Source organism: Agelaius phoeniceus, chromosome 3 (assembly GCF_051311805.1).
Source record: "Agelaius phoeniceus isolate bAgePho1 chromosome 3, bAgePho1.hap1, whole genome shotgun sequence".
Lineage (NCBI taxonomy): Eukaryota > Metazoa > Chordata > Aves > Passeriformes > Icteridae > Agelaius > Agelaius phoeniceus.
The window spans coordinates 26,971,229-26,989,593 of record NC_135267.1 but is presented as its reverse complement, the minus strand read 5'-3'; the positions used below and the strand labels follow the sequence as shown (position 1 = coordinate 26,989,593).

Genomic DNA, 18,365 nt, shown 5'->3' with positions numbered 1-18,365 from the left:
ATTTTACAGTCCATTTCTGCTGGATAGAACACAGAAACTAATTGGAAACTATAAGAGTATGTGTACCATCTTCTGCTAAAGTGACTCTAGCACTTTTCTATGCTGTGGCCCAAGCTGAATCCAAGGAGGATTGAACTCCTTGGAATCTCACCTGTCCTGTGAATGAATACTCAGTAACTAGCTGTTGGGACATTCTTCCAAGAGAGAAGGAAATATGTACTGGGCAAAGCTGTTGGGAAGAAAAAGGAGACTCCACTTTCTAGGAAGTTTTCTGATGAGAGTGCTGCACTTGCAGAATATCTGGACATTACTTGAATAACATCTTAAGAAATCACCTGAGCCACGAGTCATATTCTTTGCCAGGCTCAATGCCATCTGCACTCACTAGTCAAGCTTCAAGTGCACAGAACACACTGAAGTCTGTAAGAACTTAGGCAGAGTCTAAACACTTCTCTGTTTACTACCTGGATGGCATCAGACCTCAACCAGGACTTGGGCTTCATGAATTGAAGGACTCATTTCCTCAAACTCTGATCGGAGCATTTCAAATGTACATCACACCCTTGGGTAAAAGGAATGATTTTCTGAACCAACAGGACCAACTTAGAAAATTTCAACACCTTTAAGTATGGCATTAAATGCCCTACAGATAATAATTAGAAAACAGAAATAAAAATAAATATGCAAACCATTTTTCATATTTTAAATGAATGAGAAATGGTGAACTTTGTAGAAATACACAAGTACCAATTTTAGTACCACTTAACATGTCAGGTACACAATTTTGTTTCAGAAAAAATATTTACTAGATTGAACTATATGAACCATTTTTGTGTAACAATATATGAAAAGTAGTAAGGGCAAATACTTAGGGGCGACTGCTTATTGAATAATACAGGGTCTCTGTTAAAAATTAATGACCACCAAAGTATCATGTTTTAAATATCAAAAAGGAAATAGCTGACATAAAAGACTAAGAGCCTGGAAAATTTGTTTTTCCATGTATCAAGCCTTGCCAAGGGAGCACAAAAAGCATATAAAACCACAAAAAATTGCCTCTCTCAAAACAGAATGCAGCCAAAGAGTATTTTTAAAAGAAATAGAAAAAGGAAAACCAAACCATTTAGCTTGAGACATTGAATGCCAAATTTCTGTATGGAAACATTTTCTCTCAACTATAAATAGCTGCAAATTTAGGTTCATTACAGAAAACCCTAGTAACTTTTGATTAAAGCAGTATAATCTCCCTAATGTAACAATAAATGTAAAAAAGATTAAATAAACACACTTTTTAAGCTCTGTCACTACTTCACTACTTCTACTTAAGGTGCTGAGGTTCTCTCAGCCTTCTGATTTTTATTCCATGAAGGTCATTCATAAGGGCAGAAACAGCAATGGCAAGTTTTACCCAGAGCCTCTCAAAGGTAACTGGAAAACACAAAAGTAAAAGAAAAGGATCTGGAGGTTCAGGTCTTTTCAATCCTTCTAAGATAAAGCTCTCCTTTCCTTTTCCACAAGGTGGTGTTCTGGCACAGAGGACACTGAACAAAGGTAGGTCCACTCTTGTACAAAGAATTACTCAGGAAAGCAGTTTTCAACAAGAATCAGCAGGGAGGTGGCATCATAACTCCATAATGTATACCTGCAGTGACATGGAAAAATGCCCAAAAACCGGGAGAAGTCTCTAAGATAATTAATGAGATTGCTGGAAGGAGAACAAAGAAAACTGGTCAATCTTCTGAACACTTAGATGTCTCTAAACTTTACAAGATATAGAGGAAATAAACAGGAAGAAATTAAAATCCTTCTTCACATAGTTCACACTGCTAGAAGGCAGATATAAAACATACTAATTCCCAGCTTAACTAGAGAAAAAATGGAGAAGATTCAAAAAACAGTGGGATGCACCTGAGGAATATCCCTCAGTAAAGATAAACTGAGTATTCATTCTTGAACTTCTGCTGCATGCTGCTGACATGACCACTGGGAGAAGAGTTGTCATGAATGGACCATGACTAGCAAAAACCTTCAACCCCTGAGAATCTTTCATCAGGTGTTTTCTTATTATATCACTCCACATTCATGACCTGAATGTTAACACAGACTTACCACAAAAAAGCAGTTACAGCAGAGTACAAAATTCCATCGAAATCCCCAATGCATTTCAACAAAAGCAATATGCAAGATAACACTTAGAACTCTCCATATTGTTTCTGAAGTAAGAAAATGACAAAATTGATCCTGGGCTACGAACTAGGATGTCATAGATAAAACAGTAGCCTGGCACATCATGAGTAGAAATATTGGGACTTCTAACTTCAAAAAACAACTCAATCAACTGGAGATTATCCATTGGATGGCAAAATATAAAATCCAAGTAAATCATTACAGAATAAAATTAGTTAAGTGCAGAATTAACTCACCTGGAATAAACCAAATAATTGTTGAGGTCAGAAGGCTTGTTTGAGCTTATGAAAGAGTAGTGATTTACATATATCAGGGGATTGTCTGAAGTGGGAGAGAATTCACTGTAAGGATTTCTATGGTAAAATTATAGCCCTAATATTTCTACTGTCATTTACATTAACTATTACATTCCAATATAATCTGCTAGTATACTACTTATTGTTGCAGGGTTGTTTACAAAAAAACTAATTAATATGAAAATGTAAGAAATATGATTTTAAACAAAAATTAATTTAACTGAATTATGAGACTTACGCTCATGTTGCTGGAGTGGCCAGTTGTTTGATCTAATCCTATTTACAAAGAAGATTTTAATGGTAAAGGCAAAAGTGATAAAGTACAAATAATATTAACTAGTACACAAAAAACCCAACTATTACTTTTATTTAGAAAATAGAAATTAAGATTTGGAAAAAAAGAATTCTGTCAAGTTCTCTGATGAGCTGGCAAATCAAAAGATAACAAATGACATTACTAAGGAATGCCCAAAAGACTGAAAAAAACCGGTTGCTGTGTTAAGAATACTATTCTTACACGAAACTACAACATTCAAGTCACACTCACCTACACTACTCATGGACATAGTTACAAATTTCAAAAATCAAAAAACCATCTATAAATTCCTATTCCTTTTGAAAATCCTTTACAATAGGTCTTCCAAAGCCACAGCAAAGGTATTCAGACCAAGATTAAAAAACCTCAGCTAGCATCAGTCCAACGAAGAGGATACTAAGTCATTTCAGAGCATCTCTTTGGAGCAACTGGCATGATCTCTATTCTTCTGCCCAAACTACAGCCTAGAAGCAAATCAGACCAATTTAATTCTTTCCTCCTTGTTTTCCCATGACTCCCCTGTAAACAGAGTATTCACATCCATCCAGACCTAGACCCATGGACTGACTTTGCAGTTTGACCTTGGATCCCTCTCATCACTGTGGACCCACCTGATGGGCACAGGGTTGCATGGTCAATTCTGCTTACCACCACTGGACTAAAGCCTGACCATGACTCACTGACCTGAACTCCTAGCTGTAACCTGGGACCTCCCTTAACACCACAAACTCACCCAATGACCTGGACTTGTGCTTGAATCCCTTCTAGGCCTACCCTCTAGGATACCCCCTCTAGGCCTACACTTCTCACCCCACCTGACTCCTATGGGATTGCCAGTTACCAGCCTCAGGTCCCTCCCTTAGGGTCCTGGTGGCCCTCCGTACTCCCTGACAGAGAAATTTCTCATTCTAGAGTTCATTGTAATATCTGAACCTTGTTCCTTAACATCCAATTCAGAGATATACTCCTTGAGTATTTCTTTAACCCAAGACAAACAGGCTGGGATTAGAATGCAGCCTATTTCTCCCTTTCTTTGACCCTTCCTATCAGTTGCACCTAAAACAAAGCATAGTAGTTGTTAATGCTTAGCACCCTGAGGATAAGCTTTGTTGATGAAGGCCAGAAATCTCACACTTTTCAGATTAGAGTAGCAGCACTCATAAAATACATCTGAATATTAGTGTTTTGAGTATTAACTCTATCTTCTTATCCATTGAAGGCTACAGCTATCAGATGCTATGACAGTAATCCCAAAAAGTAATGTTTTATTCAAGCAACAAACAAGGGTTTAATAAGAAAAAATACACCAAAATTCAACTAGTAGTAAAAGAGCTCTGCCTGATACACAAACAGAATCATGGTTATAAAAGGGAAAACTTAAGCATAATATGCAATTATGCTAAATCACCTATCACATAGACAATTGCCACAGAGCTACTAAGTTTGCAAACCAATTTCACAGAACAGTGATTTCTCTGGTCTTAGCAAAATGCAATGAGATGCAGCAAAACAAATAAGGAACTCCTTTCTATAAGAAAGAACATTTCTTTCAGACAAACACAAACCAGCACATTTTCTAAAGAGCTACAGAGTTAATAAATCAATATAATCTCTGCCTGCAGGAGTTTGAGAGAGGGGACAGGAGGAATTCCTCACTTCCCAGACTATTTTCCTTTATATTAGCTCAGAGAACTCTCACATACTTTGGGTGAAACACCTGCTGATTATTTTCTATGACTTGTAGTTTACTCTTTTGCTTACAGTGAATGTTCTTAATGGATGGGAAACCAGAACCTGCAGCTGCCTCCACTACACAATTTACCTCATATAACCAATTGAAGTGAACTCAGCTTGATCTATGTCAACACATAAACTGAAAGCCTGGAACTGTCTGTTTTGTTTATTTGAGAGTGTAGTCATATATTTGAAAACTATTTGGAGGAGTCTATGTTCACTTTTATTTTAAAATCATAAGAATAAAATGTAATAATTGTAACATTTAATAATGTAATAAATGTAACATTTTTAAATGTATGAGAGGGTGAAAGCTGTTTTCTGTTGTACTTTTTATATCATAGGGCAGACTAAACTCAAATTCCTTCTTAGGTTATTACTAATTTTCCCCTTCCATGAGGAAGTGCAGAGTTCAGAAGTAGTAAACAAGCTTAAAGTTTTTTTGAGCATGTCGTGGGTTTGGAATGAATTCTGAAACTACTACTTTCAGTCAAACAAATTACAGGTGTTACCATACTGATCTTGCAACAATATTATTCTGTATTTCTTTATGACTTTCTCACTTTTTCCATAAACTAGATTTTCTTCTTGATCTCTCCATTACACAAAATGTAACAGTGTTTCTTTCAAAATTGATGAGCTACACTGAACTACTATGCAAGGCAAGTGTTTTTCTGAGTAGCAGGGTATAAAGTAGCAGGATATAAATTGTTAGCCCATATTCTTTAGTCCTGATTTAATCCTTGCTTTGTAAGTTTTCATATATGGCTTTCAACCCCCAAAACTGGGGGGCTGAAATGATAGCACACAACCTAACTGGTGGTGTTATCTCAGGGACACAGTAAAGGCTATGATGGATAGAAAATCAATAAAGCATTATATCTCACTTTATGTAACGGTCGTGAGCAAAATCTATTAATATAAACATTCACAAAGAAACATATGTAAGTTTTACGTAAAATACAATTACTAATAGTATTTCAAATAATATAAATAAATATGGGGAAATATAAGCATATAATGATCACCATTTAAGATTTATTATTAATTAAGACATTTCATTGGTATTTTTATAACTTAATAGAAACAAAGCCAGTGAAAGTATACTGGAAAATATCTATGAAGCAATTTTGATGTGAAGATAGTTACAAGACCCCCAGAAGTTTTTCCCTTTAGTAAGCAAAGGGAAGAAATGTGAATTATACATATTACACTTTTTAAATTGATCATCAAAATCATAAGAGTCCATGCTACATTCCACCTATGAGGCCAAGGACAACTTACTACATGTCAGTATAGAGTCACACAGACATCTCCTGTGGTCACGGCTTAAAATTTACCTAGTGCAAGCTCCAGTGGTCAGAAAATTCCACAGGCATATGGCAGGCTAACAAAACTACTGTTCTGACCGCTCTTCAAAGAAGGAAATCTCAGGAACTGGAGACTGAGTGTCTAACAGACATGTCTAATTCTCTGCTATGATGTTGCATGCTCTTAAAAAAAAAGAAGCAGCATTACAGGACAAACAAAAAGATAAAATCAAGCCCAAAGATTTTTCACTACCTTTGAAAAAAAAAAATACCTTCTTTAATATTAATGTCTATATTTTACAAAAATTCATTCATAACCTGACAACAAAAATGACAGGTCACATTTGCCAAATAATGGTCTCCTGGATGAGACTGAACTTTCTGAATTATCACTGATGACTTGACACCTTCTAAAAACATTTGTTGCTGTGTAGAACACATGGAATAGCAGAGATCTGAATACCCAAATTACAGCCAACAGTTCATGCAACCTAAAAAAGCACATAGATGTGCTGAAGTCACAGACAATTTTTGATAACTTGAAAAATAATGATCAAGGAATCTATTAGTAGCGTCAGGTGGTAGCAGAGGCATAGACAACCACAGTTAGACTTGTGTTACAATGAAGTCAATAATAAATGGTACTACAGACCTCTGTTATTAACAGGAGGCCAACACAGCCAGTCACTTCAGCAAAAATTAAAAATGTATTTTCAGGACATGGTGTATACATTACCTTTTTCTATTTCCCTAAATGCTTCCCTTGGCTAACAAGCAGCATTTCTCCATTAACCAAGCTGATTTACAGCCAACTCACTTTCATCCATATCCCTATCTTGGTCAAAGCCTGGAAAAGCAATTATACTCTGCCATCTGGGCTGGATGAAAAGGATACACAGAGCAGAGATCAACAGCATACTGATGACACTGGAGCCAAAACCTCCCACACTTTCCTTTACTATTATTTATGGTAATAGTATTATGGTGTGTATGGTGTTTTACAGGCAAGACTAAAGACAGAATTCTAGAAGGGAGAAAGAGTGGTGTTTTTCCACACACATTGAAAAAGCAGAGGCATGATCATCATTACAAATCCAACATGTGCAAGTAATTTGCTCTTTAAAATACTTTGGGATATCAATGGCGGGGGGGAAATGAATATACTGCCCATCCACCCTATCAGGTAAGTCTCTCTAAAAACTCATTGTCAATAACAGTGAGCTATGCATAGATCTTTAAGAATTAAAATTAAAAGCTGAAAGTAAATCAACTATTCTCATTACTATTGCAATCAAAATCATCTTCTGTGTCCAAAGGCTGGGCCTAAAAGATGAAGTAAATAATGAATTTACGTACAGGTGGCCCACCACTATTTTCCATAGCTCTCTTTCCAAAAGATACTGATTAAAATGACAGTATTTTAATGGCTATTTATTTCATCACTGTTGGCAACTCATTCTTCAGAAGAATTTGAGAGTTATAAAGCTCTTTATAAAAATAACATCTGTAAAGCATTACCATAATAATTTCCCAATAATGGTAAGGAAATTATAACTTTAACACGATGCCATTCATGATGTTTTAAAAATCTTCCATTTTCACTATGAAATTAGTCAAATGTGAGTATATTTAAAGAATATTGTTTTCTTCCTATTTTGCTGAAAATAATTAAAAACTCCTTATATGAAATTTAAAAAATATATCATGGAAACCTGAACACATTGAAGTGGAACAAGTAGAAGAAAATATACTGGTACTGGAGGAACTATGACAAAGACAAAATCAAATTTGGAACATATTACTTCAGACTGTTTGAGAAGATTAAGGGTTGTCATGGCAAAATGAATCATGATATTTCCCAAATGTTACTGCTTTCACTTCCAGACTTTGCACATTTAGGAAGTTTGTTTGGGTTTTTTTTTAAGCCTCCATATTCTGAATGATAAAGTTCTCAACTGATGAGAAAGAAATTTATGTAGTTTTAAAATTAGTAATAAAACCAGTACTAACTAAGGACAAAAAAAAGGGATAAATATCTAATAGTACTAATATTAGCTGTACTTTCATTTTACTGTGACACATAAACTCAACTGAGGGATTTTTCCAATGACTGACAATAGATAATACTAGTTATGGACTAAATGGCAATGCAGCCATCCCACTCATTAAGCTCAAAATGCCCTGAAACGTTCTTAATGATAGGACTCAACTGGACTTTAAAAATCCTTAAGTATCTACACAGTTATGTCCACAGGTGTCCTAGGTATCCCTGTGCAGTCAATGTATATATTCACATAAAATGACTTAAGGTTCCCTCAACACAGCATGCAGGACACAGGACCTGTGGCTTTTTGGAAGCTGGAGATAAAGGAGGAAATCATAGGGCATCTTAAATGGTGTCATCAATGCAACATGGCCAACTGAATGGAGCCACTTCTCAGCACTGTCAGCAATGGCCCAAAGCTTATCCAACAACGCAGCAAACAGCAGGGGCACAGGTCAGATGGCTAAGTACAGGCACCCTTGTGCATTTGGGATGCATCTGACTTGGCCTCCAGCCATTGAGCCAGAGGGCAGAGTCTCCAGTAAATCCTATTCAATACCTGCCAATCCTATAAGCCATCTCAGCTACCTTAGGGTATCTCACATGGTACCAGACAAGAGTGCTTAGGAAATTGAATCAAGTAATGATTATCAAAAAATGGTCAGGAGACAAGAGAAAATTCTCACTCACCAGCTGATTTCTCTCTGCAGAGCCAACAGCCAACTGGCTTAGTAGCTTAACCTTCCACCATCTTCATTCATCCCATTCTGGCAAAAGTGACGTGCCAAGGCCAATGAACTGGCCTATACCCTGTCTTCTCTTTCCCCAATAAAATATTCATGTACACTGCTTTATTTTTTATGAAGCTAGTATATAGTTCAATTCAAATTATGTTTCCAGGGTTTTAAAAATTCAGATGTGATCAGCTGTGGATTCTGTTCAATCTTTTCCCTAATCCCAGTGTTCTACATGATATACCTTCATCACTAACCTTGTTCCTCCATTTCTCACATACTAACACCTATATTTAATCTCATCTTAACTACTTGCATTAAAAGTAAGCCCTAAAGCCACATACAGTTCCTTTCCAGATGCTGTTGTTGAATTATTTCCCTATGGGTTTCACCTAACATTCCGGCAATGTCCTCTGGCGCTTCAGTCCACACATCTCATCCATTCAAACCCTTTAAACTTCTTTTTCCAAGAAACTCATAAACTAACACCTTTATTCCCATACAAAACAGCTAACATCTGTGAACAAAAAAACCCCACTCAAACAAAGAAGAAATGTCTACCCAGCACAGTTTTTTCACCAGTGCACCTTTTAGCAGTTTCCGCATGTAATAAATCTGTGTTTTTGTCACAAGAGCTGCTGAGAATGACTCTCATAAGAATATTTAATCCAAATAAATTCAAATGTAATGCCACAATTGGAGTAACTTTCATTCATTTACACCAAACTGTAAAATAAATCTCCATTTAACAAGGGAATTATCTAAAAATAATATTGGCTATAACAACATTCCAACAGTAAATATCATTTCCTTCTTATTACCTGCAGCATCTTTCCCATTTCTTGCAATAGTAGAGCTTTGTCCCAAATGTTAATCAAAATCTTCACCACTGACATGATACGTAACCCAGTTAAGTTATAAAAGTTAGGGAAAAAAAAAAGCTATGAGCTGATTACTTCTCACTGTAATAAATTAAGTTTGAAAGGCAATCCTTAAAACTGCCCATGGAAATATTTTTCTGAAATGTAAACCATGCACTTAGCAGTTTTTCTCTGAAGTGACTGATTAAAAGACCAGATAATAAAATATGTGTCTGATTAATAATACCTTATATAATAAAATTCTTATTATTCATTGTATATTATGTCCCTAACAACATATTACAAAATAGAAAAAATCTTTCATCTCTACTGCATTGCTTAATTTTAAAGTGTGTGCACCATTGTGACATTTCTACCCCAAAAGGGCTATATAAGTGTACGTTAACGCAGCAGTAATATTTCCCTTTTGCTGAAAAGCAAAAATGCTGAATTTGTTTTACAGGTATTTAGCACAGTATGAAAGTCTGATTTTGATCATGCTCTTATCTCAGAAATTTCTGATCAATAAAGAAATCAATCAAGAAAGCAACTTCTCTCAGAATTCCAATGAGTTTTCCCAAGTGACAGAAGATAAATGGATTAGACAGACAGAGAGAACCTTTTCCTACCATTTCTGTTTAATTTTTATTCCCACATGTAAAATTATTATTTTTCTGTTCAGCATTTTCTGAGGATCAATTAATTGATGAGCCTTAGTGAGTGCATAGTATACCTCATAACATTGTATGTCAAGGTCCACATCTGCATTATCATGTGCACCAGCACATTTTTTAAGGTGGCACATTTTGCCCAGCAAGTTCACAATACCACACAACATCATCTTTTTCATACTTCATCTATCTTTTAAAATATACATTTTGGGGAAAAGAAGGATGCTACAGAAAATATTATACCTTTGTTATATGAATGAGAGAGCTAAACAGTAGAAGATAACACAGCCTGAAGTACTAAATAACTACTTTTCTGAAGCTCTCCACAGTTTCTTTAAATGTAATTTCTTTCATATTTGACACATTAAAGATTCTCAATAGCCTTCAGGTCCTAAAATTTCAGAGAACCATCACCTTGTTTAAACACCTCAAATATCTATGTAGTGAAAGAAGTAAGGATGACAAGAACTCAGCTTTATCTCTGGACTATACCTACACTGCAGCGGTTTCTTACTGCATGCTATTCACCTATAAACTGAAATTCAAACACACATTTCCATCAACATGTGAATCTTTCAACACAGGTGCTGCAAGAGTTGAAGCTACCTTTTTCCTCAGAAGCACCAAAAAATAGTCCTATCATTAAAATGTAGAGAAAACACCTTCATCCTAGGTACCCAGCATTCCACCCTGAATCATTCCAGGTACTCAGCATTCCTTCTAAGTGGAAAAAAAACAACCTAAAAGCCACTATAGAGACAAGAGTTAATACTGTTTATTAGTCAACATATTAGAAAGTTAAAAAACAGAAAATTTGATTAATTAGGAGCAGTAAATGTTCTACTTTATGAAAACTTCTATGTCTGACCAGCTGGTACAGTAATCTTCTAAGGTGAGATTTCCTTATCAAAACTAAAAGACAGAACAACCACAAATTGTAAATAAGAGTCTTATTAAAAGATATTCCCATTTATTTCAGTAGGAATTAAATTGGGATCTGAGTGATCTTTGGCAGTTCACTTATCTTCACTCCCAGCCAAAGTAATGAGAAAAGACTTATCCCAAAATGCATGAATTTTAAAATAATTTTGACATGTGGATGTCTTTAATCAATCCTCTTCCTTGAGCTGGCATGAGAGGAAATGAACATCACTGTGCCCATATTTAGGTTTTGAAGGAGATGGAGGTGGGAAAAGTCATAAATGGGATTTCAGCAAAAAGCAGATATGGGGTCTGAATAAAAACTTCCTGTGCATTTTTTTAGTTCCCAAATTTGCAAAGCAAATACTTTACAGTATTTCCACCTTTATTATAAAATTTTAAATTCACTTAATAATCTCAGTATAGCATAGATCTCTATCAAATAAAAAGCTCCTGTTATCTGTCCAGTATTTACAGGCCAATGGTATAAAAAACCTGAAATTTAGTGACTCAGTTTAGGTCAAACCTACACTTTATCAGCTTCTGAACTTCTAACATCCTGTTTGACACCCCTAACAAACCAACTAATCAGCCTTTTTGGCCTCTCTCTCTTCAATGTTCTTGCTCTGCAGCACATAAAATACCTGACTGAAAAAGTTGGCATAAGTTTGCTCTTCTGAAGGGGAAACTCCTCTTGACTTCAAAGAACATTTTAGAAAGAGCTCAGCATTGCACTCCAGTTCAATTCAGTGGGAGGGTGTTTTATTTACTACCTTCAGTGTCAGCATATATCATATGTCATTCATCATTTCCAAATTCAGCAAGAAAAAACAGCATGCTGATACAAACTTAATAGATTGCTATAATTTAAATTATAAGCTCTTCCACTTTATAATTCTATTAATTTTATTATATATATTTAATAATTATATATATATAATATATATATAAATCTATTTTTCTATTTAATAACTTTGTATGCTTTAATCTTATGAAGACTAAGAAAACTTGGAATCTGCAACAAAGCAAAAAAAAAAGTCTCATTCTTGGGACATTCTTGTAATGTATTCACTGAGAAAAAGATTCCTTTAATGAGTCTGTATTGACAAGGTCTCTGCATATAGAAGCGTACAGAAGGCCTGGAAGAATGTAGGACTGGAAACCAGGAACTTCAGTGATCACTCTTAGTGATCAATTATTTGGTCTTAGGTTATATGAAAGACAACAAAAGGTCAGGATGAAAACACAGAATGAGGTAAAAATGGTGGACAAAGGGCAGAGGGAAAAAAAGACCTTTGTCCAGTGAAATTAACGTACTTTCTCTATAAAGATTTCATTAAGTATCTTTAAATAATGCCATCCATTGAAAGAGTTAAGAAACAAAAACTGCAACATAAAGTCCAGGAAAACTACCTTGTTTTTTCTCTACTCACATACAATTTTAATCAGATTAAAAAAAAAAAAAGGGGAATAAACAATGATGTATGAAAATTGTCACAGTAAATTAATAAACTTGCAATGTTGTTGTCAGCAATTTTTTATAGTACTTCTTAGCTTGATAAATTAAATTAAAAAATTAAAATAGCCCAAATAGTTATTTGATGAGAATCTGCAAATGTTAATTTATTCCTGGAATATATAATTACATGGAGATAAAAAGAACATGAAATACAGTATGTCTCAAATCAGTTGCTCTGAGGTGTACCTAAAAGACTCAAATAAAAGAGATCTGCTGTCTCCTCCCAGGCTGCACAATACCATATGCTTCATTTTTTATGCTGTAATTTGAATCAAGAGTCAAAATAAGTGTGTAAGACACATATAATTGTCACGTGGACTGTGGGTTTTGTTGTTATTCTTGAGTTACTTTAAAAATAAATTTGAGAGGTTTCTAGCATATGTTTAAAACATGACAATCTATTACAAAATCTAAACTAGCACATTAAAACTGAAAAAGTAAGACACTTGTGTGCATCTCTAGATCCAAGAGTGTCATGCAGTGAGGAGATGAGGGAATCTTAGTCTGTGCATTTTCAGTCTGGATATTTAGACACGTAGCACATAAATCATTGGAATCAAGGCTCTGAAACAGAAGTTAGCTGTCTAAATCAGAGGACCCAAGTTTTTGCTCGTTATTTTATGTATTTAGCACCTGGCATTTCTGTTCCACCCCAGTTACAAAATTTTCCAATGGTAATATGCTGAACAACTGTTAATGATTCTGGATATTGCATTCCATATGACAGCCTAAGTCTGTGACAGAAATCCTATAACATATCATAGCACACATTAGCATTATTTAGACAGATTACACTTCCTAGAGTCACAGCTACATCCAGCAAAATAAGAGACTAGAGTCTTATTTTTGTCTTATTTTTTGCTTGTTTTAAGTGTAGGTAGCCCTCACCAAACCATGACTCCTAATATATTCTTATTTTACTATACCCCTTAGTACACCTAGCTAGTAGTACATGAATGCAATGGTTTAAGAAAAAGAAGCTTATAATTTAGCCACTGTGTTTAGCCACTACCCCCTTGCAGAGTAGAATTCCCCAGTTTAAAGTGGCAGATGAATGCTCAACTAAAGTTGACACTCTGACCTTAACAAAGTATTAAGCCATGCAGTGTAATTAAAAAAACTGGACATAGATTGTCTCTTTCAAAACATTTAAATATCTATCCTCTATTCCTTATTATATAATCATTAAAAGTTTTTAAAAATCAAATAATTTTCACTAATATGGACATCACATCATATAATCCTTTTAGTAAACCCAAATCATATCTTCATTACTGTGATTAAAAAGTTCCTAAAGAATTCTACCAATGCGTAATTTGTTTTTCAATTTCTACTTTATATTTATTATATGGACTGAGTATAAGTGTGTGTTTGTGGGTAGCAACATCTTCCTTTATTTTAAACAGCTAATTCCTCTTCTTACCACCCTGCCCACACATCCTCCAAGTCTTAACACTATGTATCAAACAAACCCAAGACATTTTACATTTCACCTCCCTGTTCCCAATCAATGTTCCCAAATCATGCTCCAATTCCAGTGGTGCAAGACCTAACTTATCCCAGCTGGAATTCAATTTCTTGAACATGACTAACCAAAATGGAACAGATACAGTTTCTTTGCAATGGCATCAAAATCTCCCTGTTTGACTGGAAATACTTGATCTACTCTATCTGAGGACCAGGACCTAACTTGATTTCTTTTAACAGCTATATTGGCAGCTCATAGTCATCCTATGATTTGTGAGGATGCCAAGGTTCTTCTCCAATCTCTTCTAACAATAAAGTCAAAGTTTCTAGTTTGGGTTATAGGTCTCAAAGCACCTAATCATTCTGTATCCTTGAATTTCATCCCAGTCTTTAGTATTTCTTTAGCCATCCAGCTCTTCCCTGCTGTGTCCTTAGCATATTCCTAATGCATCAAAATTCCATTCTAGCCTACATGAAAATATAACATTAAGTCTGTAGGATAAGACCAATCAATGTCAATTACTCTCAGACCATCTCTTGTCCAGCAAGAAGGTTGCTGCTAAACCAGAGGACACCAGCAGCAGATAAACACCTTCCCTGCTGCTCAGCCTGAGCACTTCACAAAGCAAACCACAAAGTACATTACACACTCTGGTCAAATCCTCTGAGTCACCATCAGCAATGACCTTGACTCTGCAGAAATCTTCCCAATACTGCAATATCTACAGCCACCTCTTTTCTCCATGGATGCCAGCACATTTTACAGCTTTGATATAAACCCACGTCTTTAACAAAATCTTGTGTACTATAGCTCTTATTTAGTAAAAATAAACCAAACCTTTAATATTAAGTTAATCAGACCTGGTAATAAAAACCATATACAGTGGGGTAATGCTATGAAAATGAAGCTGAACTGTATTCCTTGCATGAAGCATTATGGAAGCACTCTGAAGCAAGGTTAAGAAATTAAGCCTATAGAGAAAGATGAACACACTGCAACAGGAATGTGGTGTCTCATTGACCAGTCAGGTGTTCAGTAATTTTCGATGTAACACAGGCTAGTCTAAATAAGACTGAAATAGGTATTAGTAATTTCTACAAATATGTAGTAGAAAATTCTATTGACTGCCTATTTAGCCACCTAGCCAAATTACCTATTACTTTTCACCTCTCATTTTTATTAACTTTACTACTCAAGTAAGTCTATCTTTTAAAGTCAAACATTTTTCTAAAAATACCACAAAAATGGTTGGCTAAATGAAACAGAAAAAAGAAGGAAAAACAAAGACTAAGATATTCTACTACTCACTTTAGAACCCATTATTTCAACTCCAGTAGAGCTTCAAGTGGTTGAACCTGGACAGGACTACAAATTAGTCAGCACAGTATATAACAAAATTATTATATATTTGGGGTCTTTAGACAAAATAGAATGATTTTATTTTTACAAGAGCCCTGGCAGCAACATTTACATTTTACTTGGTGGTTAAAGAAAAATCCTGAGGATCTCCTGAAAATATTTCAGCAAGTAAATAAACTCTATATTTTTATCAGACAGTGTGTGTTATTTCTGGGAAATTGTTCTTGTACCTAAACCCTCTTTCCTATTTTATTCCTTAGTGTACTCTCATAAATATCATTGCAGTGGTGCTGCCATAACTATCTTGCATACGCTGGTCATTAAAAAAAAAAAAAAAAAAAAAACCCAAACAAAAAAAAAAAAAAAAAAAAAAACAACACAAAACCAACAAACCTTTTACAACTATCACTTGAGCCAGTATAGTTATAGATCATGTAACAAGGAATACTTTTTTCTTGACCAGGATTGGTCTGGAATGCACTCCTACATAAGGAAAACCTTTGTGGCTTGTTTAAGAGTCCACATGAGAAATATGGAAATTTGAACAGATTCATGTAAAATCACAGCAAAGTAATGCAGAAGCAAATGTGAAAAAACATGAACAATGACCACCTCTGGATTTAATTAGTCTACTGTGCAGCTCACACCCACATCAATGTGCACGGGGAAGATGCTTGCTGTATATTCTCGTGTTTGCTGTTTACTGATGACATCCTTCTGTATCTTTGGACAAAGAAAAATGGTGATGAAAATAAAAGAAGAGCACTGCAAAAATTAAGTAAAATGGTCCATTACAATAAAGAAAACTTTTTTTAATCTACTATTTTCTGAGAAGATGTTAATGATTGTTCTTGACTGCAAACCCACTCTGTTGCAAAAGACTTTTCAAATGCTTCATCTGATAGAGGGAGAGTGGCTGACACAATCAAGTGGCATATCACTTTTAAAAAATGTTCAGATATTTTGAAAGGAAATGATGCACCAAAATGTAGCAAGGGCATATGAACAGAATTATAGTGCTTTGCTTCAGACCTGGTACATAGAAGTCCATTAATTCTATTTTATTTCTTTACCATTAAAAAAAAAATCCAATTTAAAAAAAAAAAGTAGATTTTTTTTCCCCCGATTTAATTCTGGATAGACACTATTTCCAGGGAAGTATGATAGCTGGAAGCTGTATGGGGCTTACATATACAAAGCCCTATGCTCACAACAATGTTGCTTTGGGTATTCCACATATACATCTTTTGAGATATGAGGCTCAGAGCATCTGAAGCAAAATTAAAATGCTGCCAGTTTTCATATCAATCAGAACATTTTTCATCTTCTTTCCACCTCTGAAGTCACATTGCTACATAGGAATTAAATTCACTTCCAAAGAGTGGAGAAAAATAGAAGATGATCCCACCACCTATCTGAAAACAGAAGATGCAACAAACAAGAGCTGGTCTTAGAAAATAAAAAATGTATTTAAGTACAGTTTAAACTATTTTGTTCTAGGCTTGGCTTATGTTTTTAAAGGTTTGAAGCACTGACTGATTACTGGAGCTGGAGTTGGACTGGATGACTGTTCAGAGAGGATATGCTGGTAACTTTGCCTCCCTTCTTCCCCTACAAAGCCATGTTTAGGACAGTCATGGCCTACGCTGTTGATTTCGCAGCCTGCCCGGGCACCTCAATTAACCTTCACTCCCTGCAGCCACCGTCCACACCTGCTCACAGCTCACGGACAGGAGGGTGCGCAGCCACCTTCAGTCGCCCCTCCGTGACTGCCCCCGGCTCTGCCCCCGCACCCCTACTACGGCTGTAGGGACTTTTCCCTCGACAGCAAACGCGTGGGAGCAGTACAAGCTGCATGCAGCAAGGGCAGTGCCGTGACCCCTCCCAAATGCGTCTCACCCTGCCATTTTATCATTTTCACACGGTGAATGATCACGCGTGGCGAGGACCACTGCTGAGTGGGTTTGCCACTGCCTCACCACGGCCCCAGCGCCACCCACCTGTGTTCGCACTGCCGGGAACACAGTGTGATACCGGCCCTGTGCCGGAACACTGACCAGACGCACCCCAGCGGTGCGGGACGGGGGGTAAAGGCCTCCTCCCTCCCCCGCTGCTCCGGGCAAGACGGGAGAGGGGAGAGAGGGGAGAGAGCCGGGCTCTGCGAGCGGGCAGGGGCAGAGCAGGCAGGGGCAGCAGCGGCGCGGGGGACGCGCCTGAGGGGCGAGGGGGCGGCGAGGGGGCGGCGAGGGGGCGGCGAGGGGGCGGCGAGGGGGCGGCGAGGGGGCGGCGAGGGGGCGGCGAGGGGGCGGCGAGGGGGCGGCGAGGGGGCGGCGAGGGGGCGGCGGCGCCCCGTCCTCCCCCTGCTGGCGGCCGCGCCCCGTCGGGCCGGCCCCGTCCCATCCCTCGATCCGCGCCGGGCGGTACCTGCGCGGGGTGCGAGGCCGCGGGCGGCTCCGCGATCCACAGCTGCTCTTTGAGGAGGTGCTGGTAGCTGAGGCAGTGCTTCAGCGCGGACGGCACCGTGCCCATGGCTCGCCCGGCTGCCGCCGCCGCTGCCGCAGGGTGGGCGCAGCCTCCGGCCCGCGCGCGAGCAGCCCCGCGATTGGCGGAGCGCGAGCGCCGCCGCGTCCCCTCCCGCGCGGCTGCGGCGGCCGCCGCCTCACGCCCGCCGGCCCTGGGGCTCGCCCGGTGCCTCTCCTCGCCCTCTGCCCCCCTCGCCTCCTGCTCCTCTTCGCCTTCTGCCTCTTTTCCCTTCCTGCCCCTCTCGCCTTCCCGTCTGAGGAGCCGCGGCCGTGGGTGGCCGCGCTGGCTGCGGGCTGGGCTGGCGCCGCAGCAGGCTGCAATCGGGGCTGCGTGCGGGAGAAACCGCTGAGGAGAGCCGGGAGGGCCGAGCGTGGGGACAACCAGCCGTGCTGCGCCCGCACGCCCGCGGGACACCGGGCCCAG

General features: G+C 37.8%; 1 protein-coding gene across 2 annotated transcripts in view; it reads right to left on the bottom strand.

Moving 5' to 3' along the window:
- The window catches only part of HMGCLL1 (3-hydroxy-3-methylglutaryl-CoA lyase like 1), a 76,627-nt gene extending 58,507 nt beyond the window's left edge, over positions 1-18,120 (bottom strand). Inside the window, exon 1 of one of the 2 annotated variants that reach the window (XM_054629518.2) lies at positions 17,844-18,120. In XM_054629518.2, coding sequence (XP_054485493.1) covers positions 17,844-17,948 — 105 coding nt within the window. In that variant the 5' untranslated portion in view covers positions 17,949-18,120. The remainder of the gene's footprint in view (positions 1-17,843) is intronic. The other variant, XM_077174955.1, reaches the window with a different exon arrangement.
- Between the last annotated feature and the right edge of the window lie 245 nt (positions 18,121-18,365).